Genomic DNA, 26,266 nt, shown 5'->3' with positions numbered 1-26,266 from the left:
GTACACTAGGAAATATCATTGCTGAATTATCTGAATTGACATCCGACGTTGCAAATGAGAAAAAAATGTATCGGACTGTGGATGCAACGTTAATCATACTTTTTTTTCATAGCCTCATAGACTTGCTGAAAAAAATACTAGTACATGTAGTAGAATTTGTTCAAACAAGGTGAATACTTAACCAAAGGATTAGGTTGGCCATAGACTAATGTACAGTAACAAGCAGAGCAACCTGGTTACGCCCCCTTTACACTAGAAGCTGCAACCGCGGTACGACCACTGAGCGACCAAAGATTTGACAGGTTACCCAACGTATTTCACAGATAGAGAACGAACTGTTTTACATTTTGTGTGTTTTGTTGTCTTTTAAATGATACGTTTACATCTTGGATCATTTTCCAATTATGGAATCAAGAGTCACGCAAGTCGATTTTGGTCGCTGTGCAGTCTCCCAGCTATCGCCGTCTGGTGGAAAGGGCACATAAAGACTACTTCTGTCGGGTGACGGGTCCGTCATACTCTGTTATATCACCGTGCGACAGTGTTTTTATCATGACAAATAGCCCACCGTAAATGCCACACGGGTAAGTCCAGCGATACCATCGTCTCGGCAGTCACCATGTGGCATCTGTGTTTGGTGAAGACCTCTTCATTTCGTGATATTTTCTAACCAAATTTTCGCACTTAACAAAACTTGGCTGGCGTTCAAAGCATGTGGTAAAATATCTGTTGGGCTACTGCGGGAGGCAATCCCTACAAAACCAGCTGTGCGGCTTTGTTTGGGATCATCGGTGTGTATGATAATAAATATCCACCAGGAAAAGAAAATAACCCAAATACCACATAGCTTTCATGTTACCGGCAACTTGAGAGAAAGTGTCCATTTTCTAGTACCCTGTAAGATTCTAAGATCCCTAGATCCTCAATAAAAAAAAAGGTAAATTAGCTCTTAAAACCCTTTAACAAATGATAGTTCAATATCATGTTGACATATATTGTCAGAATTTTATTTTGTATTTTCCAGTCAAAATCACCTGGTTAAACTAGATTTTCTTTAAAAAGTACTTCTTTATGGATGATCTTAAATCATCCAGCTTAAAAACTACAAATGTCCACGTGTGATTTCATTGTCAAATTGATACTAGTACTTTAAGAAAACAAAGTAAAAACATAACAACTCACTGACTTTTATATATTGTGATTATTGAATGAAGACCTTTATTGCACATTTCTGCCACACCTGGCTAAGTACAGGTCACAACAAGACAAAACAACAAGTACAGTTAATGGATACAAAAAGAATATGACTATCATTAGATAAATTCTACTTCTCCTCGCTTTTCAGTTATACCGATCAAATTTCATCATATTACCATTTCTACCGTATTCCACGTAGCCTCCATAGCAGGCTCTCTGGGCCTTTTTTTTTGTGTGCTTAAAATACACGTTTTGCTGATGACTTCTTTTTGTACTGGGTCGCTTGTGCAGCCAGTCCGTAACGTTAACCTAATGTTTTATAAGCCGAAAAAAGGCCCAGAGAGCGGCCTGATTTGGAGGCTAATTCCGCGCTGCTGAGAAAAGCATGCTGGACGTCTGTAATGAATGGTTTTACAACTTTGGACTTTTCTTCAATTATCGTAACAGCAGGCCAAGGACTCCAGCGATTCTTCTTGGCGAGGCGAAAATTACAGGAGAATGCCACGACACTTTGTCAAGTAATCCTGAATTTCCCGCCCATGCTGAGTGAAAAAGTGGCTTGTACTTACCGGGTACCGTCCCTTTAACAAAGGACACTCGGTAATGTCCACGTAGAATGGTCATTATACACAAAACACGATAAAGACATGTACTTGTCAAAAAGTGAGTGTGTTGGGTTGGGGGTGCACTTTTTCATGTTGTATCAAAGTTAGTTATATTTCAATGTTCTATTTTTCTATCTTACCTACATGTTTGTATTGTGTAATCTTATAGTGTAATCATTCGGCCGTCAATTCACAATAAAGATGATGAAATATTTGTATCTATAAACTATTATGATTATCTTTAGAACGATCAATTGATTAGAGAGTGAAACCGTGATCCGCTCGCAAGTATTTTGTTTCCCCCGTCATTCATTTGACATAATTGTTGAGAGATATTCCGAAAAAAAAATCAACTTTTCCTTAGAAGATTTCTTTAATCAATGGTTTTAAGGATTGATTATTGTGTGGGTTTGTCTGTACCTCTCTGTTAAGTAACGCTTTAAGACCTCTTGGAAAGGACTGTCCATGCGATGTTATAATTGCCCTCGCCATGAGAACGGGAAATGTAGATTTCTAGTTTGACTAAGAGGGAGACGAAGGAAGAGGCCTAAGCCTGGTCATATCTACTGACAGAAGATAACTATAGACATACAATTTATCTTGTAAGCTTGGTTCTTACTAATGATAGTCGCTCACATCGCTTGCTTGAAGGTGTATGCCGGCGTTCCCTGGGAAAATGATCGACTACAATTCGTCAAATGAAAAGATTCGAAAAACGGAAAGGTCCATCTTCAAGGCTAGGGTTACATACTTTTGTTTCCGTTTGAATAAAGTGCTGTTGGAAATTTTCTTCTGATTACATTGTATTCGTTTACTTTCGCCAAAGGTCAATGTCCAAAACCGCACTTGTTTGTTGTAAAAATGAGGATACCGTAAATGCAGAAATGTTCGCGGTGGTTTTATGTACGCAGTTTCGCGGCGACCATTGCACCTAAAACTTTACGGCACCGCGAACATTTTATGCAATACTGTAGCAGTATGTGAATTTAGCGCTACCGCGAACTTAGAACCACCGCAAACACTCAATTTTCGCATTAATGATGAATAAAACCACGCGAACCTAAATGCATTTATAGTAGTTTCCCCCCAGAGTGGGCGTCATGGTAGCGCCCAGGCGGGCAGCACGCATGCCCAGGCGCCGGGCCGGCAGAGAGCGGCAAGCGCGCTTAGTGTGAACCTGGCTAGGGCCAGTCCTGCCTTCCGTCCCGTCCGGCCCTCGCCACACACTACCACACGCCAAACAACATGTCTCGACGGAAACAGCGCAACCCAAAGCATCTCAAGCGTAAGTGTTCCGCTCCCTTTGTGCTCAGTGTACGCGACAAAAGCGGGGAAACTCGCGCCGTGGCGAGAGTGTCGTCTGCAGAGTGATGTCACTTTGCGTCAGGTCGGTCTACCCGGCCTTCGGAGCTTAAAGTTTGCCTGAACTTTGTTTTGCCTTCTTGTTGTTCTCTGCTGTCATCGAAAGAGTTTTCTTACAAGTGAGGCTTTCTTTCTACATTCCTGATGCATTAAGAGTGAATGAAAGACGCCGTCTAAGTAGAAATGTTAACATGATCGCAGCTATCAATGTTTTGATCCGTGCGCGTCCGGGTGATTCAGGGGGCACGGTGCGCCCCGTGCGCGATGCACCGTTAAGTTCGCAACTCAAGACTTCTGGAGTTGTCTTTAAGAAGGTGTGGGGGACCCAGGGATGCACCACGGGCACCAGCCGCTTGCCTCGGGCGGCATCCTCGGGGTGTGAGGCCGCTCACGTCGCCAGCCCAGTCGCGCTGGAGACACGTACAGCACGGCCCGCTGCAGCTGCCAGACTGATAGCCCTATCTCTACATCAACATCGCAAACATATCTCGGGAAAGTGGCGGAGACGAGAAAAGGTTGGGCATGGCTCTTCCTTTCCACCGAGCATTTCTGTCGCCCTTATCGGCCAGATCCGTGCAGCGTAGCGTCCCGACGACGCCCGTTTTATCCAGGGGAAGTTGGCTGTGCTGCCGCGGCTTTTACCCCGCGCCTGGGGGCGGCAGCCTGCATGGTGCCTGGGCAATGTGCTGCTGCTGTTGTCTATAGATGTGAGACTTGATAAGCCTGCACGATCCATTATGAGATAAGAGCGGATATGACTCCGTACCTCATGTCTTATCGCTATGTTTACAGCGGAGGCCCCAAGTAGGTTGCCCTACCATCAAGCCGGCTCAAACAGCTATTTTTTTGGTCACAAACCCAGCCTTTTTCGACAAAGGCTCTCGCAACACGATTTTGACACCTGCTCTGTGAAAAGATCGGCATTAAAGGCGCTATCACGCCTAGAATTAATTATTCCAATGACTTTATTGCCCCGGTAATTGCTAATTTATCTGTCACGGTCAGTTCAATAAGCATTCTGTTCCGACCTGGTTAGCACAAACCACTAATGGCCCTTCCAAAGTCCCTACATTTAAATTGAAACCCTTCTTTTATGTCCTTTCGGCTGTTTTTCAGTGCCCTTGTTGTAGTCAGGAGCTCATGCCATACATTGTAGTCGTATCAGTGTGATTATCTCATGTGATTGTGTTGCCAGGTGATGAGTTGGCCTACACTGTGCAGCAAATGGCCACGTAAAAAGGTGCTACATACATACTAGTAGGGTGGTGACTTATTTGTGCTAGTACTGCGTTCATTGTTGGATTACTGTATATTAGACATAGAAAATGTATCCATTGTCACAGCTATTAAAATCTGTTTCACTGTACCAATGACCTGTTTTTCATTTGTGAAACTTTGCTTAAAATGAGAAAGTCTCGCATAAACAGTGGTGATGTTTTGTCTCAAGGAGTTAACCTCCTTGGTTGTCTTAACTGTCTTAACTCACTCGTCAGAACTTGAGAGAAAAGTTAGAAGGATGTGTCTTCCTTTGATAGATGTATGAAAAGCTGACTGTTATTGTATGTGTTCTAGATAAAACTATAAAACTTTTATCTTATCTATATAACGAATGTTGCTGTCTTTTTCCCTAGAATCTATGGATCCGAGAAACCCATCTGAGCACATGATAAAAGATTGTACATGCCAATCATTTTCAGTCACTGACAGATACAGTTTCTTTTGAAAGAGGTTTTATCAAATATTGACAATTTCATCTGACGATTTTACTTTAGAACTATATCAAGCCTTATTGTAATATGTAATAAACACGTTAAGTGAGGGAGTTAATATATCATTAATAGCCCTGTGTTCTTGTGCCTGTACAGCAATAGCTAAGTTATTGCTTTGGATGGTAATTTTTATATTTTTCTAACAAATTAAATATGGTGGAAGGTAATGTACCCTATTGAAAGATCCATCTTGTTAGGAAAAAAATTTATCATCATGAGACTCCCAGTAATGTCCAGGAATATGTATTTGTGTTTTAACTTTTATCGATAACGAGCGATTATCGTTAATTCCTAAACATTTTACATGTGAAAAAAACCCACAAAAAAACAATTAGGATTAAAAGAAATAATCCTCCAAATTTCTCCATACAGAAGAGAGAGGTGCCGCGAGCCTGCGCTTCTTGACATATGCTGTACTCTCCACTTCCCGACGCCGGAGGGCGGGGTATTCCTCCAGAGCCTTGTAGGAGTGCTTTAAGACAGGGCAAAGTGGTTGCACTGCATTTACCACTCCACCTGGCCCTGGCCTCTTGTCCCCACTCTCACATGATAAATAAAAGTTGAGCCTTTCCATTTGCCCAGATCTGCAGGCAGATACAGATGATAATGAAGGTAATATTAATAAATAAGATAGGCTATCAGGTTGCTTGGTATTCAATTTGCATTCCGAGCCTTCAATCCACTTTCCAGATAATCATCCATGATTTTACAAAAATGTGATAAACAGGATTCTTGGCCAGAGCGTGGCAGATTAGCGGTGAAGCCTTGATAGTGGAAGATAAATAGTGCCTCTCCAGACTCCCTGTTTCCAAATGTTGCTCTGTGCCTTTTGATAAAAAGCCCAGATAAGGTAAAATGTGTCTGCATTGTTGTATGAATCATATCACTTCATCTCGGCGCAATAAATCCAACCTGTGCCACGGCATTATCGGCCAGCGCCAAATAGCTGTAGCAAAATGGCAACTTTTCTGTGCGAATTTGTGTGAGAATATCGTTGGGAGAGCGGAGTGAAAGGATACGCCTGTACACCTTCGAGCCAAATGATCTGCTACAATGGGAGAAAAGGCCAAGTTCACCTGTGGTAATTTGGCAGATCAATAAGATTGCCCTTATCACATCAGCATCTGGATGAATGATTGCTTGTTTGACTTTGGAATGAAGTTTTAAGGCTTGGTCCCTTGGTGCAAAAACTACTTAGACTACACAAGGAAAGGGCCCCGGCAGATAACCTAAGTTTATGGTATGGCTATTTTCTCTCGTGCCCGGGTGTTTGAATGGTGGGACCTTAACATGCCAGGATAACACAGCTGTTGGCTTGATATGGTCCATAGATTGCGGGGTAAAATTCCAGATGGAATTTTTCTCACGTTTAAAAGCAAACACGTTTGAAACAGTTGTTTGGGAGAGTTCAAATCAAATCTCTCTCTCCCAACTAATTTGTCACTCCAAGCGAGTGCGGAATGTTAAGATTCGTGGAAGCAGGGGCCGAACTATAAAGGGGCGTCAGCCACCTTGTTTTGTCAACTTTATCATTAGGAGTCAACAGAGATAAGGGCCATTTTGTTACCATGGCAGAGGGCCTCTACAGGGCAGCACTCACTGATGGGCTATCTCTGGCCTTCCAATGGCAGCTTGGCCTTTCAACTCCTGTATATCCAAAAGACGTCAGTTGCCTACGGTATCTGCCGCGTATCAACAATTCAGGAAGTGCTGTCTGTGGCAACACTAAGGCTCACAGAAACAAAGCAGGTGGTGGTATGGCCCCACACATTCAATTGGGAGGAGGAGGGGAAGGAGGTGGTGGTAGCATAACATTAGGTACAAGGGGGTATTGTGTTTGTGACAGGCTGACAGATAAGTGTAGCTCAGGTGATGGAGGGACTGATAAAGCATCAGTGCTCCTGTCCTGAGTGCTGCTAATGCTTCTTCTGATATTGAATTTCTTCTTAAATCTTAAATCAAGTAGTTCAGAGTAGAATTGAGGAAAGAAGAAACTTGTTTAATTTATCATGCAATGCTGAAAGCCCATTAGCTTCAAAATGGACCATTCAAAAGGGCAAATGCAAAAGAGCATTTATTAAAATTTATTTGCTATGTACGCTATATATATACTGGTGATACTTTTTGAAATTAAAAAAAACACAGAAATGACATGCACAACTCAAATTTTGGGGCATAATGACAATGTATAAAGCCTTTTATGAATGCATGTCTACCAAAATTCAAATCATTATCATTATGATCATTACTTTACAGGCGACACCCAGTAACGTTAAAGGTGAGAGAGAAGGAAAAAAGACAATTGAGCAGCGATTTGAGGTGTGCAGGCCAACTTGCTCTGCAGAAAATCAGAAACGCACTTGTTTCCAGGGGAAATGCAGGGGCAACCAAATATTTTGACATTGTCTTCATAGATTTCATGGCATGAGGAACACGACCCACACAGCTCTGATCACATGTTCCTCCCTTGTTTTTCTTGACACTTACCTACTGATTTTCCAAAGGACGTAGACTGGAAAGTAATGACCACAATGATTTCAAATTTAGTGGATATTGAATAAAAATTTTTGCAACTTTATGATTATGCCCCAAAAATTGAGTGGTGCATCTTTCTCTGGGTGAGGCCGAGGACTTATTGATCACCCCTTACATTTGAATGGACACCTGTTAGTTCTAGGATCAAACCATCACACTACAGGTGTTCATTTTTTCCTGGTTACCTTTAACAGTGTTGGATGACATGAAATTGAAGATAGAAAATTCATCAATTATTAGGTGAGAAATTGCAAGCATGCAACAGGTTGAGGAAAAATAAAATAGACTGTGTCTAATGTATTCCCAAACTATCATATTGTTAGATCGAATGTTGCAGCAAACAAGATTAACTGAACAGGTTTTTGATATTTGCTTTTTCGGCACTAAAACTGTCAAAGTTGTCAGCATACCTACTAGTAACTGGACAAGTATGTGTACTATCAATGAATCTATACTATAGATATATTATATACATACATACAATCTATGTCTCAGTTTCATATCACATGCTCACAAAGATACTAACAATGCTAAATTATACTCCATTGATACAGCATTAACCATTGGTATTATAGCAGAATCTGATGAGATTTGTACTTAACAGCTAATGCCAGCATGAGTGTTCAACCTCCCATGGACAAAGGCATAAATAATTTCTGCCCAATGTGGCTCTCCGCTGGTTACACAAAGTGCACATCCTTTCAGCCTGATTAAAATTGACCAATATTTCATCACCATTATCAGAACGGTAGAGGAATTGCATACCTGTGCGCATATTTGTATGCCGTAAACTTAAGCACAAACAAATTGCAATATCAAAGTTTATATTTGCACAGTGTTACATGTAGCTTCTTTGGTATGGGTGGTCTAGATTCTGGAATATGTTATTTTATGACATACCGGTACACTTATTGCTGGAATAAGGGAAAGATAAAAAAGAGGGCATTTTTTTCTATTATTATTATTTTTTATCAATAGATTGATAACGCTAAGTCTAGGATTATTTTTTCCAAAATTAATAGAAACATTTTTTAAAGACTTCATTCACACTATGCAGAAGAGGTTTCTTTTATGACAGTTCTATCATTTTGGCCACTTTTACCCAAATAAGTTTCTTACTTCTTTTTTTTTTAATGCCAGGATCAAAGAATAACTATTAGATGTCTCAATAACTCCTTCCAAAAATGAAGAGGCCATGGCACATAAAAGTTTGCTCAGTTTCAAAGCATTATTAATCTTCAAGTCAAAGTCTCCCCATACTTAAGAAGACACTGTGCCGTAAAGTGGACATCAGATGGATGACTTAAGTCGGGGTATCTCTTAATGAGGATCCATGATAGATGTGCCTCCAACCTGCAGTAAATTTTAGCCTTATTCAATTTCCGCTTCCGAAATTATCATAAGTTCCACTGCGTTTACCTACACCCGGAGGTAATTAATTAATGGTCATGATAGGGATATACTTGCAGATTACCCGTAGTATGTTATGTTACCAGATTCCACTTTACAACATTTTACGACAAATGTTAAGACACAGGAAAACATGATAATGCCGTGATTAAAGCAGTAAAATACTGTTAGTACTAAAATTTAATTCTCGGCAGTAATATGATTGGACCTGTAACTTAAGTGCAGGGATGAGGAACGAAGACTAAGATAAACAAGGGACTTTGAAGGTCCCTATTTTTTATTAAGGTCTGGAATTATCAAGAGTCAATGTTTTGGTCATTTCTTTACGTAAGAAGTTAAATCTAACTTATCACATTGTCCTGCGATATTCACAAAGTACAAATGCGGTGACATTGTGCCGCTCGAATTTGTTGAAAACCTGCAATTGTTGAAAAATTGCCTTTGATTTTGACCAGAGTACTGGACTACCAGTAGTTCAATCAACTCATTAGAAACTGGTTGTCTTGATAATATGGAGCGATATGTTGAGTACAGTATAGTTATGGGCAATAAAATTAATTGCACTGTCATCATCTCAACACTTACCTTAAGACTGGCTGCATTCAGGAAACAGTTTTAGCAACAAGCGCATTCAAATTTATATCCCGAGACCTTTGCATATACAGCAGACCCTCAACCACTTAGCATTGATCAAGTGTGCTCATAAACTGCCTCCCTATTAAATTAAAGTTGGTGTGAAAAAGCTTTGGCCCTTTTGATCCAACATGTGTTTTTCTTATTTTTCTATCGCCGGCCATGACAAAAAGATTATTGATAGTTTGGGCACTTCTTTTGGAAGACTTTCAAGTTTCAGATCTAGAACAGCTGAGTTTGTTGAAGGCTACTTCAGATTATAGGTACCAGTAAGCTGTGTAGAGACAAATGGCCGTTGCAAGTTGCTTTTGTCATTCTGCTGTACTTGCCCCCCACCTTTAAAGCAGTTATCCTTGAACAGGTAGGGTCCAAGGTACAAGGGATGAAGTTTTATGGCCGAAGCTTTTCTAATGGCAGTATTTATTTGTTACAAGTGTGTTATGTTTGTCATTTCGCTAAGTACGGGCTCAAGGTTTCTTCTCGCAATTGTGTGACTCACTGCCACATATTCCAGCTCAAAGTTGATGTATAATTGCCACATTTCTCACCAGCTATTCGGCACATTTTAAAATGTCATCTTCCCTTCATTGCTGTGACATGTACCAGTACTACTCCCTAATGGTTTATGATGGTTTGCGTGAATCGTTATTGTCTTCTGCTCGTCACTTTTCTTCCCACAGTTTCGAGAGCTAAAAGTGAAATGTGATGAAAGAAAGTTGCCGATTGTCTCCATCTTAAGAAATGTTTCATCCGTAATCTTCTTTTCTCGGAACGCCTGATCAAGCAGATTAAAGCACGACTGAACAAAACTGATGTGCGCAACACATTGCTATCTGCCAAGTACCAAGAGACTGAAAAGTATAATGACAGCCACAAGCATGAATGATGTGCTTTAGTCAAAGCCACTGCCAAGCAGGCAAACTAAACGCAATCTTTAAGAGTATGACTTATTACATTCTCTCTTATCATTTTCGTTAATGAAGGTCATGTGACTCTGCGGCTGATTTTGCCAGATAAGCTACTTCGGGCGCTTTGTCGGCATCCCTCCAGTAACTCAAGCCTTATCGCTGGAACGTAGAACCTGCTATCACAATGGAGACACCTTGTGCTTGCATTTTGCTGGTGATCAGTGGTGAATCCGAGGAGCTTCTTTTGGATAAGTCATTTTGCATGTACCATTATCCTGTCACATCATCTAGCTCATCAGATGGATTGATAATAGACGGGTGTTACAGAATGCTTCAAACTTATGGTGCTCAGAGTGCGGGGTAGACTCGCGCCTCCGTAACTCTTGAGAGAGGAATGACAGCGAATATCACCACGAGAAGATTTCAATAAGTCACAGTGTGATATCTTTGTGGAAAATGAGTAGACCCCAATGGAGAATAATGGCTCTGAAAGGGGAACTAGAAGAGAGAGAAAGAAGAGGACAGTCGCAAGATAGCGTAATCGCTCACCGCAGACACTCGAACTTCGATATAAAACCTTAACTGCAATATTTCATGGGACAGTTGAACATCATAATCATTACACTGTACCAGTCTTTAGCCATACCGGTAGTTAACTTTTTTATCGACATAACAACACAGCGTGTATAATGCCTTTCTGCTTTGTGCTTGAGTTTCAGGACGACCATTGAAAAAAAGCTCAAAGAGCGCAATGTATTTCAGCGCTTTTTGCATAGAATATGTTGATGTATATGTGACAAAAAAAAACCTGTAAGTGCTTATATGAGTCAGTTCTTACTACTGATCTGGATAATTTGATAATTTATGTCCGCTGATTGTGTCGTTCACTCTATACGGACTTGCTACTTTTTTTAAATGTAATATTTGACATGAATTGCTTACTTATTTGAAAAAAAGAATGAAAAAAAAAGATTTACACAAAGAGTCTTAAATCCTTACTCGCATCATAAATTTCTCCTTCTTTCAAATTTCAGAGCTATAATTATGTAGAAAGTGAAAATGGCCATTGTCAAATTCATACACTGTTATTAGATATATTTGTTGACTTGAACACTGCAACATTATCATAGGATTGAAGCCCTCAGCATAACAACTGAGTGGATAGATTAAGCTGCCAGTTTTCCCCTTTCACAATACATATTGCTACAAACAAATTAAAGATGTCTTCAGTATGAGATACAAATGAGGACAGTATAGAATTAATGTTTTTGAAAGAAATATGATCGTCCACCTTCAATACCAAACAACTACATTGAACCAGCATCAGCTCCATAGAGAGTTGAACTTCAAACTTATATTGATGCAGAGTACTTATATTAGGCATTAGATTTTTTTTGAAAGTGTAATGATTTTTGTACAAAAGCACTGGAAGTTAAAGGCAAATTTTGTAGTCTCTAAATGAGTAAATATGTAGACTACATGTATTGTAAGCCTACATACACATTGTACATGTACTACATGACTTGTACATGTGATATTTGACAAGTGTCAGATACTATAAACACCTTGCGCTGGACATTTTGGACAAAGGAAGGTCATGCATGTAGCTCAGTATACAAAAGTGTCTTGTTAGCATTATCAGCAGCCATCAGAAAAATAAACAGAGCAAGTCCGATTGCCAAACTGTCACTTCCAACTTCCTATAGAGTGATGATTGACAACCAGCAGTGCAGGAAGGTTTTAGATTTTATTTTCTACGGAGTCTCTATTGTTTTCGCGTTTCCCAAAGGCCGGTATTCAAGGCTAACAGGCTACATGAATAAAACTTGTATTGAAAATGCATCTCATAATGCAAAGTCAGAAATATCAATACTTGAGAAAATCTCAACTCACTGAAAGTAAGGACAAATATCACCCAATATAGGTTACGTAAGCACAAGCTTAAATGTTGACATTTCTTTGCCGACCAGAATGAAATTATCTTATTTGTAAAAACATCTTTGTACAAAACCTTCGATTTGGTAAGTCAGCAACTGCTATTATCAAGACTTGAAAGACCAGTCCCTATGTGCGGATTTCTTCTTGCAAAACAGCCAAAAAAAAGTTCAGCTTAAAATCTCAACTGTTTGATATGACCCAAAAGTATTATAATATTATAGTATATAGTTACTGTACCGAAAGTCATACCTTCTAATAAGAATCATCTACAGGATTAATCCCAATTGAATTCTTAAATTGGAAATCAATAATTCATTGTAGTTTAAGGCATTTTTGCAGCTTTTACTATGATATCACAAAGCATCTTTCCTATAGGGAAGTATTAATTTAAAAGCAATATACCCTCTAATAAGAATCGTGTGCGGGTTTCCCCTATTGAATTAATTAACTCAGGAAATCAATTATTACAATCAAAGGCATTTTTGCATCTTTTGGTGCATTATAACAAAGCTTATTAACGTAGATGAATTAAAACTGACACGAGCATGAATGTAAAGCCTTGTACGAACATCGTCAAGTGAACTTGAACTGGCGTGGTGAAACATTTCGATTCCCCTCTTCGGCTTTGCATACCAAGTCCGCGCCACAGAGAAAAAAAGTAGCCATCCGATTCTGCATGGATAGTGTGTGCTCGGCTGATAACTCATAATCAACCTGAACGTGCAATTCTCCCTGAAGGTTACCCTTGATGCGAGCGGGAAAGGTGAAATGGTTTTCCCAAATCTTCATTTTTATGCAGTCAAATCGAATTAGGCATTAGCTCCATTTACACTTGAGATGTTATCGGTGGAGGGAGGGTATCAGATATAATTACAGAAGTGGATTAACCCACCACTAATCTGCCAGCTATCGTGCTGCCGGGGCCAGGCTTGGCTGGAATCAGGTCTCGTTGCTGGCGAAAATGTGGTCCATCCCGAGATTACTCATTTCACCACCAGAAATACTTCCATCAGTCTTTCAACACTTAATAACTAGATAGAAGGGGATAGTTGGCCAAGAATTTCATATTGAAAGTCAGGAACTTAGATTGGATAGCATGGGGCGAAAAGGCAAACTTACAGTGTACTTACATATCCCAATTTAAAGTGATGTCTTCAAATAAAAGTTATATGGAAAAGACTTGTCCCTGCACTTAAGTCAATGTGGCCTGAGAACCAGTATACTGGAAAAACCCTTGTACACACCCTTTCAATTTACCGTAAATACATAGCTGCATTATAACAAAATATGTGCTGCATCAGTTTTGTTCGTTATGAGGACAATAATTGAGCTAAATATACTTTTTTTTTAGATACAGCTACATTTATGAACTTGCAAAATATTGATTGAAGCAATAAATAAGATGAGGATTTCAGTTGAAATATGAGGAAATCTAATGGATGACAGACTCTGGGACTCTCTAATTAAATTAGATAGCATCCTATCTTGTCCCTTACTTAAGTAGCTTGTTTGATAGATGAGGCTTAAGGGGTGTAGACTTCTATCTACCGGGAACACCCTCCAGGTAATAATTTATTAAACATAGGACAGACATACCACAAAACATTTTATTAAAGTCATGCTGACAGCAAAGATTTAAGACTGCTTGTCACAGCTTGGTCCCTGTAGATGATACAGTGACAGAGAGATTCATATGCCGAGGCTAAGACATGGATGTTGAAGAGGTGGGTGAGCGACCTAGAAGTTCATATGGCAGCTCTAGTGGTATAAAACTGTCTCTTAGCTATTGAAACTGTACTCTGTGCATCTGTGGCATGCCAGACACAGCCACAACCCGTAACACGGGGTTGTAGGTTGGTTCAGGTTGGGATGTAATCTGGTTGGGGCTTGATAGGATTTCAAGAGCGATGGAGCCTACAAGTCTCTTCTGGCTGTGACAGGGTCTTGATAAGACTGGCTCTGCATTCAGAAACACCAGTATCACTTGCACCTAGTCTGCTGGGTCATGACAGTGCGATTCCAGATTAGCCAAAGAAGAGCCGGCCTTACATTGGTAGCTGATCTCATTTTGGGAGATGGCTTTTCCCTCGCCATTGAATGATGGAAGACCCCAACTTCACAGCGTCAAGTGTCCTGGCATTGTGCTCTTTCTTCTCGAAATATGAGGAATGACTCCACCACTCATCAGATGGTGACTTTGGGGTCAAAAAGTATAATTTTGTAGATGCCGGTAGCAGAGCTTTTAAGTCTCAAAATGGCGATAAAATCAGCAGTATACGACGCAGACCAAAATCTTTTAATTGCATGGGAAAATCCCTCTTGCCCAGAGGGAAGACTTAGCCGGATAGTCAGTAGACAACCTGTAACAGGGTCAGCTAAGACTTGATATGCTTAGTGGACAGGATGGTCTGTTGAATCACATATGGAAAACTCTATTGCAGGATGCTGTGATGTATACCCTGTACCTTTTTTTGGCCATGTTGATTCGAATATATGGATGACACCCGGGCGCACATCAATTTTCGTCTGCTTCCAAAAAAAAAGAGAAAGTATTTTGACCATACTGTAAATCGTACAAAGCAGCTGCAAAATGTGCATTATGCCATAAATGGCAAAAAGAATGGACGAATGGATACTAGTGTCATAAAATGCCAAAGTCAATTCCGAAGTGAAAAAGGCAACTTTTTCTTTTGCAAAACTTGTAATCCATGGATATTTTCAAATCAACATGGCCTTTAAGAAAGGTGAATATTCCTACTTTAGCAAAACAAAGGAGTAAGCTGATCTATGCTAGACTTTTAACATTTAATTTGTCTATCCAAGCAGAAACGTTAACATTCATAAAGGAACTTGAATAAGAGTGCTGTATCAAATGTTTTATAGAATACATAACTTATCAACCTGCCATAACGGCATTTATCGTGAACCAGGTTTTTCTCATATTCTAAATTATACAAATATGGTTTATAAGAATTACTTCTGGCGCCAAATGATAGACATTTTAGCTCATCTTGCTCTGTTTAAAATAAAGGCTGCATCAATCCATTGTGAGTGATCTTCCAGGCCACAGCATGGTTTCCCCTCTGGTTAAATCAATCCTTAAGGTCCCCGGCTCAGTCTCAAGTGTATGCTTCAACGTCAACCTGGGCCATCCCCTCTTCCTCTTCCCTCCAGCTGGTGTTAAGTGGAGGACGGCGCACTTACTGCCAAGCAAGCATGCTACATTCATGTAATACAAATTGTAGACAGACGTAGTTAAAGAAAATGATAAGAATGTAATCATAGTAATCTAAGAAGGCCACCTCCATAATTCAGCCTTTTTGCTTCCATCTTAAATGTCATAACCACATCTATGACAAGATAAGTGCTCTTCTGTACATGTGCACTTCTGCAAACACAGTTCCCCGCTCACTGCTTTGTCGTATGATAACGAAAGGTTCAACACTGGTCATTTTAAACAGCATCAATAAAGAATTGAGTTAGCTTTTTTCCATCAATTCTTGGAAGACAACTTTCATCTGTAGTTAATACACAGTGCTTGATGGTCACATTTTAACCTTTAGAACACTGAAGTAGCCGTTTGGCACCCCATTCTCCATTGGTTAGAGAGTTAGGCAGCAGGGAGAAGGTTAATGATCTGCTTCCCACATGCATTAAATTTTGAAATAAATATGATTTTAATATGGCAGCAATATTAGGTGTTTTCTGTTTGCTAATTTGAATGAGAAAGGCGTTGAGTTGATTAATCTACTAAGTTAGAAGGTTGAGCAGGGCAGAAACCATTATATCATATTTCAATAGAAAACAGTATGTCAGCCATCTATTACTGTGTTTCTACAGGTACATTTACTGAAGCGTTTGACAACAGTGGCTCACTGCCAGGCTGCCTACAGATAGAAGAGAAAGAGGGACGTGTCTCCCTGACTGCGCGTGAAGAACTTCCCGACGGTATGAGATGGGGTCCGTACGGTGGTGTGGTGATAGGAGGGGAGGAAAAGGACGCACAGAAAGGACTAAAGGTCAGACATGATATGTGCATTGTGAAAGTTTTCATGTTGAACTTCTCTCTCTATCCTTCAAGTTAAGGTATCAAAACATTTGAATAGAGACCTCAAGAGTCTGGAAGTATGTAATTTGCCTACTTTTTTTATTACAATTTTGAAGGCTGGATAGCCAATAAGTATCTTATGAGTCAAAATTAGATATTCGTGCCATCATATATATTAAAATTTAGCCTGTCTTCATTTATTGGCAGTAAAAGATATCTGTGATATTAGAACTAGAATTATAAAATTTCTGACTGCATGAGTAACAATTATATCAAAGGTTTCAAACCATAGAATGTGTGTTCAAGTGGTATGTGGTACTGTCCTTGGTGCTGAATTTGTCCGCCCATTGATTGTATGTAATGTTGTTTGTTTTGGCAGATTTCTACCACATTTAACATTACTATTCATTAAACCTGGAAGTAGATCTTTAGCTAGCATAAGAAAACCATCGGAAATGTTGGCCTTTTCTAATGCACCTTGATCAGGCATGCTAGACATTGCATATTGCTTGTATTATATCCTGGTTCACCACTTGAATCTTTTTGAAAATCATTCTCAGCAAATTTTGGACAGTGCCCCCTCACAAATTGCCCTTTTCCATGCATGGAAATTTGTACTGTCCTTGGTGCTGAATTACACTTCTTCCCATTGAATTGTTCCTGGTACCATATCATTGTATGCATGTTGTGTTGTTGTCATCCATTGTGATGGAGTGTTGAATAGCACTTCTACACAACTTGCTATCCCTACTTCTTTGCTGACACCAACAGTTGCCCTGTCCTTGGTACTGAACTATATATCAACATAAATACTTTCTGTTGTTCTGACTGGGATGTTCCTGATTAAGTTGTCCCTGGTTTTAGGTAGCCCCTTTATACACATGACAGTGCTTACAACCACTGTCCTGAGTCCTGAATAGTTAAACCAAGAAATAAACAACCCTTCCAAATCTCTATAATAAATTATAATCTTGCACTTGCCTGTGTGTCCATATTTCCCAAACTTTGATGTTACTGTGACTGTTACTTAGTAAACACTCTTACACACAGAAATCTTTCTTTTGGTGCTGTCCTTAGTGCTGAATGACTCTTCTGTATGGTACAGTACATGTATCTGTGGTACTGAGATTTACATGCCTTCACACTCTTAAGTATTGTTTTTGCAATTCTGCAAACTATTTTTCCCAATTGCAGAATATTGTTTTTATATTCAATCCCCTATACCTGGTGCTTAAAACGTTGCAACCAGTAACAACTCTCCTTTAGCTTCCGATAATCTTGTCTTAGATTTTTAACAGTTGCTGTAATATATATAACTGTTGTTCGTCAACACAATTTTTATATGGACCAATCAGTTTCTATAAAAAGCAATCAGTATTTATATAAACCAAGCACTTTTAGATTCACCTTGTGCAAGTAGAAGTGTTAATCTTATTTGTACCTCAGGTCCCCTGTGATGATGGAGAGGGCTTTACTGTTGTGCTGGGGGACCCATCCCACTGGTTACTCATGTTACCACCAGCAAGCAGCTCTGGGGAGCACAACACCACAATCTGTACACGGGGTAGGTCACTTCAACTTTATACAATATCTCCATATTTTGAATAGGCTTTCCTAATTCCAATTCTAGTATTAGTTTCTACAGATATGTGCAAACAAATAAAAGATAGAAATCAGATTCTGCTGCCTGCAAAAAAGAAGTCAAACCCAATAATGAATTCTTACAGAAGATTGGACACCTTGTAGTGTGGTCACTGTCTGTTAATGTATGTTATCATTTTGTTACTTGCAATTTTAGTTTTATTCTGCAGAAGTAGACAAAAGACTTGACCTTTGAGAAGTCTTTTGTTTTTGGATGAACCCTCTTATCAGCATTTTACATTTGTGCTAAAGATTCCAAAGACATAATACCGTACGGTAAATCAAATTAAGACTGATATATTATTTGTAAATGTGAAGGTTAAGATAGATAATTACATGGTCTTCTTGTAGCAATTAAGCTTCATCATTGTCTTTAACCTGTTGAAGACGTTAAGGTGTCCTTTAATTTACCACTACTGTATTCTGAAATGTTGTATTCTGAAATCTGAATTGTTAATCTGGGAAAATTGGTATGTACATTTTATTTTGAAATCGAGGGTGTCTCCAGCACCCATCCCTCCGTCCTGGGACGGAAAAAAATTTCACCCCATTCGTCCAAAAATTCTGAACTTCATGGCATGAAATTGATAAAAACATATTTTCGTAAGAATTATCATGATATGGGCTCCCAGACAATAACTGCTACGGAAAAAATCTAAAACTGGAGACAAGCCTGTTTGACATACTGTCTACCTGTTACAAATGTTGACAATAAACATACATTGAAGAAAGATTATCACTTGACCATTAGATGGTAGCATCTGGCATGTAGTGACCAGGACAGTGGCTCCAGGCGAGGCTCTCCAAGTTCATGGCCTTTAGTTTGTACATTTTAGTTTGACATACTCACAATCTACCCGTTGTAAATGTTAACAATAAACAAACATTAAATGAACATTATCACTTGACCATCAGCTGGTAGCATCTGGTGTGTTGTGACCAGAACAGTGGCTCCGGGTGAGGCTCTCCAAGTTCATGGTCTTCAGGAGGCGGACTTCGAGCAGGAGGAGGCTGACCACGACGTCATAGATGAACCTGACCTGGCCGGTTACCATGGCGACTATCAAGAAGACGTGTCATCATCTGAAGAAGAAGTAAATATCCTGCTTTGTTTTCATTTTTTGTTCTTGTCCATTTCTTGCATCACATGCAAACTCAGGGTCGGACAAAATTTGAAAAATTTGCTTTCCATGTAGAGCAAGTACATTTAAAAAAATCCCTATTGGCCCGAACCAAGTTTACCCAGGCTTAAAATTTAAATGTTACATTTCTATACATTTTTTTTACTTGCAGCAAGAAAATTTATTATTCTTAAGTCAAATAAAAGCGCTTTAAAGCAGACTTGTGATTTACCCATGGAAAAAACACCCCATCGGGCAAGTACAGGAGGACATGTGATTTTCTGTTCAGTACTTTTACTTGTCCCAGGCAATTTGCCCCACCCTGAAAATACAGTGTACCACAGACTTGAAGTGTTTTTGTCTAATTATGACTAACTGTGTCTGTGTCTTTACATGCATGCAGCTATGTAGACCTAAATCATTTGACAGTTCAACATTTATTGGCAAATATAACCAATGTAAATTGATAAAATCTAATGTACATGTACTTCAACATTTGAAAACTTCAACTGTTATTACTGTTAACAACGGATGTTCAATCTATCAGTATCAGTTGCTTCTTCTGAGAAAAGAACATTGTTTATGATAAAGTGTACTTTTGCATGGTTCTTCTTGGCTCTCCTCCAAAGACCTTTGACCCACAGTACAGTAGATGTCTGCTTGCTTATCAAATCAAGCTAAGGGGGTAAATTCCAAGGAACTATTGTTAGTCTTCTAGGTATAATTGTCATTTCTTGATAATGTTTTTGTTTTTCTGAAATGAATGCCCATTTGGTGTCGGATTGGTACAGAGAGGCAGTTTGGCAATATATACTGTAATCCTGAACATTTACTTTGAGAATAATGTGGGGTCTCTCCTAAGAGTGGGAAACTAGCGAGACAACCTCCTGACACTAAAACATGCTGTCTGCAACTCCAGACTAAGACACGACACTTGATAAGAGAGATGTTGCAGTGTTCTTACCCTTAAGCGTTTCTTGTGTCTTTGTAACAAGGACGTCAAGAACTTCAAAGTTGCCAAATCGGAGTCTCAGAATACCCCAGGCTCCGCAGACAACCTGGATACAGATGAGAACAGTGGAAGTGACAACACCATAGACGAATCTCCAAACTTACCTCAACAGGAGGTTTGTATTCACAATGTCTAATATGTAGGGATAATGCCCTTAAGATAGATTAATAAAGTAAAGCCTTGGTGTCTAACTTGTGTCAAGGCTCTTTTTTGTATCTCTCATTGTACATTTTATTGATGAACGTAGCCTACCTAATTTTCTCATCTTCGTGATGGAAATTTGAAATGCAATTCTCTCTCTCTCTGTCTCTCTCTCTCTCTGTCTCTCTGTCTCTCTCTCTCTCTCTCTCTCTCTCTCTCTCTCTCTGTCTCTCTCTCTCTCTCTCTCTCTCTCTCTCTCTCTCTCTCTCTATATATATATATATATATATATATATATATATATATATATATATAGGGTGAATCAGTAGGGTTCCCTATGTATATGATAGTTGTTATATATGTGTGTGTATATATATGATTTTTATATACTATTAGTAAGATTAACTATGAATAAAAGAAATCAAGAGCACCGAGTGTGAGAGCTCAGCTTTGAAGTATAGTTTTCTGAAGCATCAGCAGTTACAAAGGCCATACATTTTTTTGTACGTTTTTTGTAATTGTGGGATTTCAAAGCAAGCCATCTCTAGATATGCCATTTGAACCTATCATATATATAGGGAACCCTACTGATTCACCTTATAGAATATATTAGTAATACCATTAAATTTCCATGCATAAATGGTAAGATAAAGGTGCTAGCATAGGCAGTAGTAATATTACATTTTCTCCTGAATAGAGCACTAGTGATGGACCAGACAATGACATGAGCCCAGGAGCCTCACTACTACAAGCAGGGTCTTCCTCAGGTAATATGGTTTACGATTTAGCACTGTAATTACTAAATCAAAGCAATTACTAAATTAAAGTAATTACTAAATTAATGCAATGGCTTTTGCTAAATTAAAGCAATGGCTTTTGCTACACACTTGTCTATTAGCAATGTATGAAAACAGAAAAGTAATTTGTTAATGGTAATCTTTCTAACTTTAAATGCTTTAAGTTTTTATAGTAACAAAACAGATTTATAAATTGACACTTGAATAATCTTGTTAAAAACGCTGTTTTCTCATTATGCAGGTATACCCAGCGAGCATGCACTTGATGGCATGGACATGCAGGATGCCAAACAACAGCTGATACTTGCATGTATGTATATTTGGTGTTTTCAAGGGTTTAGTGTTGTTAAAGAAATGTTATTTTCTGGCTGCTTTGAAATGAGTTACAGCAAGATTTCTGTTGTAGGTAGTCTACATATAACCTTTCTGGGCCCCTGAGGGTATTGTTGATAATCTCTGTACTTTAACCTTTACATGTTTTTCTTTAGCCGATAAAGATCTACTCATGTCAATGGGATTTGTGTTTGGTTGAAACCATTTAGTTGAATATAGAGCAAGCTAATCTTATACTGAATGTTTTGAATCTTTGGTATTAACAGTGACTTTTATTACACAAGGTGTTTCTTAAAGGTTAGCTGCTTCAATATCAGGAATATATGGAAGATTTTTACAATTTGGTAGAATGAAGTCTACTTCACACCTGTCTGTGGAGTTTTGACCTTTGGCACATTTACATGACTGTGTATCTCCCCTGTGCTGTTTTAGTGGATACATGTAGTGGAAGTCTATCTTTGACAAGGACAGGTTGCTATTATTATAACAACGTGGAAAGGAAAATGTCCCCAATATGTGTAACATTCTTGCTGAATTTTAAGGTGGTAAAGTGGTCTTGAGGTCAGGGTTGTTGACTTATGAGAATCTTAAAAACATTTGAATCCCTCCATGACATGCCCCATATTGTTGTGTCTCAATGAGTAAGGCACTTTACACCTATTTCCTTACTTAATTCAGGTGAAAATGAGTCAAGCTTTGGTTAGGGACATCCTTTTGGATGGGAGGTAAAACCAGAGGTCCTGTGCTTGACGAATACCACACCTCCAGCAATTTTGTTAAAGATCCCACCACACTTATCAAAAAGAGGTCAGAGCTGTCCATCCCAGTAAGAGTGGATCAAACTGTCTGAATGCAGCCCGGTTTGAATTGTCTGGCTGTTATGCCTAAAGGTGGTTTACCGGTTGTGCAAGACAAACAAACATAGATGAAAAGTATACTGCATGGATTCTATTTATAATGTTTATACATGTATCTCTCCTTTCCAGGGAAAATGTCAAATGAAGGGAAGGTTGGTGTGTATGACTGTGAAGATTGTGGAATAGTCTACCGCAACATGGACAACCTGAATGCTCACAAGATGTACTACTGCCCCGGCACCCAGCGACACCAACTGCAACCCCCCGTACGCGGTAGGGTCCTGCCGTCCGTACTGGCCACGGTGGCTCAGTGTCCTGTTTGCCACAAGACCTTCTCCAACGCTGGGCTCCTACAAGTCCACATGCTCACTCATACCTTCACCTGTCCACTGTGCATGGGCGCGTTTCTCAACAAAGCTCAGCTCCAGCAGCATCTTGAAGTTGAACATTCCTGCAGCAGTGTGCAAGCTGACTCGAAGACAAGCCCCGAGATGCTGTCTCCAGCCGAGCCTCCCCCCGTCGACGGCTCTAAGGAGGGAAAGTTTGTGTGTAAGGTGTGCTGGCACGTGGCACAGGATCAGGACAGTCTGACTCGTCACATGACCACACACATCAGCCAGGCCACGGTGGAGTGCAGTCAATGCCAGGTGACTCTGAGTGGGCCGGCGGAGCTGCTGTGGCACAGGCAGTTCCACACCGAGTCCCCGATCTCCAGCGACGAGGGCACGCCACACTCCCTCTCGAGACCGGCAAGTGTGCGGTCTGAGCACGGAGCTTCTCCCAACGTCTTGAAAGACCTGGTGTTAAAAGCTGCCATTAAGAAAGAGCCAGGACTTGAGGAGCCTGAACAGCTAGTAGTCAAAACAAACAGTCCAAGAAGACGAGATAAGATGCCGCTGAGCCCACAAGCGGGAGTAGCCCTTGTGTATAGGTGTCCTCTGTGCCAATATGTAGCCAACTCAGCAGCAAGTGTTAACAGACACCTCAAAATGCATGCCGACGCGGGTGCCACCCCTAACACCATTGTCACGCCATCTGACAAGCAGGCAAATCTTCCCCAGAGTTCCCTCTCCCCTTCACAGACTCTAAACAAGGGTGCGGCCGACCACCCTGAAGGCACGTACTGCTTAGACTGTAGCATCAAGTTCACCTCCATCAACAACTACTTTGTTCACAAGAAGTACTACTGCTCAACACGCCACCTCAGCAAGTACAGCAGGGGCAGTGCGCTGCCATTTATGACAGAGTCTCCACTCTACAGCAATGCACAGCAGGACTTCAGTTCTCCCTTGCCCTCCAGAGCATCTGCAGCTAGCACCATACCGGTACAAAACATGGCTGCCAGCGCTCTGCTGAACCTACCGGCACTGAGAAGAGACGTAGTCTCCCCGTCAGCGGTGGAATCGACGTTGAAATGCGACGACGCGGAACCTCCACCCAGTTGTCACTACTGCGTGGAGTGTGAGATATCGTTTAACAAGTACGAGAACTTTGCGGTGCACAAACAGTATTACTGCGCCAGCAGGCGGGCGGGGACGGAAAAAAGGCAGGAGTCCATCCAACCCGCCAACTGTACCATCGTTCGGTTGTCCACCGATGAGAGACTAATTAGAGGACCCGGGACAGTCAGGGCTGTTCAAAACGCAGCCATGGCTTACTGTGGTGTGCCAAACAGCAATAATGCTGCATCGGTCGCTGTTCAAACAGAGACACAGCAAGAGCCTGACACCAGCACAGTAGACACAGACAACAAACCAACACCCGAGGCCAGTCCACAAATTAGCCCACAACCAGCCACCAAAGACTCCAATGTAACTGAAGAAAAACAAAGTCCAACTCAGACAGCTCCTCCAGATAATAATCAGGAAAACGTGTTAAACCTAGTGATAAAAAGAAGTAGTAGTGACACAGTAGTTGAGAATAATAGAAGAGAAAATGGTTCAACCTCAGAGGAACAAAACATTGCTGGCTCGTCAAATGAGGTTAGAGTGAACGGAGAAACTTCCAGTGAGCCAATAGACCTTCGTTGTAGAAAAGATGAAACTGAAGTCCTGTCAGATAAGTTTGATTTACCCAATGTTTTTCACTGCAGTGCTTGTAACATCTCATACAATAAGCATGAGAACTACATTGCTCATAAGACATATTACTGTCAGGCCACAACACAAACTGTAGCTGATGGTGGCGGACCGGACCAGATGTCTCATCAGACTGGACTGGGGGAAAAAAGGAGGAGCTCTCCATCTCAGCCACAGGCAGGTGCTGCAGCTGCCACGTCACCTGGAAGCCCCAATGCAGGCCCCAACCAGCAGCCGCCGTTCATGTGTTTCTGCCGTCAGTCCTTCCGGACGTTGGAAGAGCTGGAGTCGCACGACTGCGCGCCATTCCAGTGTCCGTACTGCCAGTTCTCGGCCAGGACCTGCAGCGCGCTGATGGTGCATGTCAAGGGTCACTGCGAGAGCCAGCTGTTCAGGTGCTCCCTTTGCGCTTTCACCGTCGCCGACATGTCTGCGTTGATGGAGCACTGGAAGGACCAGCATGCCAAACCTGAAGATGAACAGGACACCGCTAGCATCCACCAAACCAAGCCAGAGGAAACTCGCAGCAACAGCAGCTCATCCCCAGATGAACACATGCGTGATACCACACCGTACAAGGGGCCTAGTCCTGTAAATACATCTCCAAAGAAGCCAGAAGCAGTGCAGACAATAGTCAAACAGGAGCCATACGATCCAGGCTACCCGGAGACCTCTGCTTCATGCAGTACGAGCAACGTGGACCTGCCCGACAGATCAGCCCCTAACAAAAGTCCATGCAAGTCCACGGAGAAAGTCCACCCCCAGCCTAGCATGGGACCAGCCCAGTACCACCTCAGTAGCATGATAGGTAAAACTAACGTGATTCGGCACAGTTCTGCCGCCCTCAGAAGGGGACCTGTGTGCACGAAGTACTGCCGCTCCTGTGACATCAGCTTCACCAACCTGTCCACTTTTATCGCACACAAAAAATTCTACTGTGCCTCTCATGCAGGTGAAAACATAGTCAAGTAAGACACAGGAGTGACTGCAGGTATTGTGGGACCAATGAAACATTAGTTCATTTCGTAATGAAAACCACAAGAATCACTGTTTGCATGGCTGTATCTAGTGTCAATCTAGCATGTGTCAAAATTTGTGTACATGTGTGTGGGTGAGGTTCTGAAGACTTCAAGTTGCAGACCCAGACAAAACCAAGCTAAGTGTGAATAGTTAGAACTCTTGAACCCAAAAATATTTCTTATTTGCACATATAGTGACAGCTACTATGTTTTTTTAGGCATCTGTATCATTTTTTTTGAAATGGCAGTAGTTCTATTGTATCAGATTTTTACGACTAAGTGAGTGTTGTACTCAGAACTAAGATGTACATGAGTGGCTGAGAATGTGTTGAAAGGAAAGCCGGGTACAATAACATTTTGGGAAATTGTCCCAAATTCACAAACTTGACATAGTCAAAGATGTTAGTTGCAGAGAACTTCTCAGGATGTGACAGGATGTACAAATTACACTAAACATGATTTGCAGTTGAAACAGATGGCACAGCTGAATTCACAATGATTATTTTGTGACTAAAATGTTATGATCAGTTGAGCATCTAAACATTAACTTTGTTCTGAAACTCCATCCAATATTGTAAAGGGAATTTAGAAAGTTAGATGGAACAGAGAAAGACTTCTCCAAAGGTAAAGATATACCTGCCTACGTGCTCAGGCCAGAAACTGGCCCCTTGCTTTCCAGGAGGATCCTCCTTTGCTCTAGCCTCTGCTTCCCGACTGTATTTTAATTTGATGGAAATGGTTTGTGTGTAAAGTGGTTACAGACATTAGGCTCATCTTAAGCCGTTCAATCCATTATAATGAAACCAATGTCTGAAAGGCATTTCATTAATAATAATTTACTTTTGTTTTTCATCTTCTCAAA

The 26,266-nt window shown here is 40.6% G+C and overlaps 1 protein-coding gene across 1 annotated transcript; it reads left to right on the top strand.

The window, feature by feature from the left end:
- The first annotated feature begins 2,946 nt into the window (after positions 1-2,946).
- Positions 2,947-26,082, top strand: LOC136439422 (zinc finger protein ZFPM1-like). The gene is made up of 8 exons (XM_066434867.1): positions 2,947-3,087; positions 16,198-16,376; positions 17,852-17,969; positions 18,962-19,140; positions 20,163-20,294; positions 21,018-21,087; positions 21,359-21,427; positions 22,437-26,082. The coding sequence occupies exons 1-8, from the start codon at positions 3,048-3,050 to the stop codon at positions 25,355-25,357; spliced, it is 3,708 nt and encodes a 1,235-aa protein (XP_066290964.1). The 5' UTR covers positions 2,947-3,047; the 3' UTR covers positions 25,358-26,082.
- The last annotated feature ends 184 nt before the right edge of the window (positions 26,083-26,266 follow it).

This window comes from Branchiostoma lanceolatum, chromosome 7 (assembly GCF_035083965.1).
Source record: "Branchiostoma lanceolatum isolate klBraLanc5 chromosome 7, klBraLanc5.hap2, whole genome shotgun sequence".
In the NCBI taxonomy this organism is placed as follows: domain Eukaryota; kingdom Metazoa; phylum Chordata; class Leptocardii; order Amphioxiformes; family Branchiostomatidae; genus Branchiostoma; species Branchiostoma lanceolatum.
This window is presented reverse-complemented; position numbering and strand designations above follow the sequence as displayed.

Coding starts and splice junctions, on each gene's coding strand:
- LOC136439422 (XM_066434867.1), top strand. CDS start 3,048: ATGTCTCGACGGAAACAGCGCAACCCAAAGCATCTCAAGC. Junction 19,141..20,162: donor TGTCATCATCTGAAGAAGAA/GTAAATATCCTG, acceptor CTTTGTAACAAG/GACGTCAAGAACTTCAAAGT. Junction 20,295..21,017: donor CAAACTTACCTCAACAGGAG/GTTTGTATTCAC, acceptor TCTCCTGAATAG/AGCACTAGTGATGGACCAGA.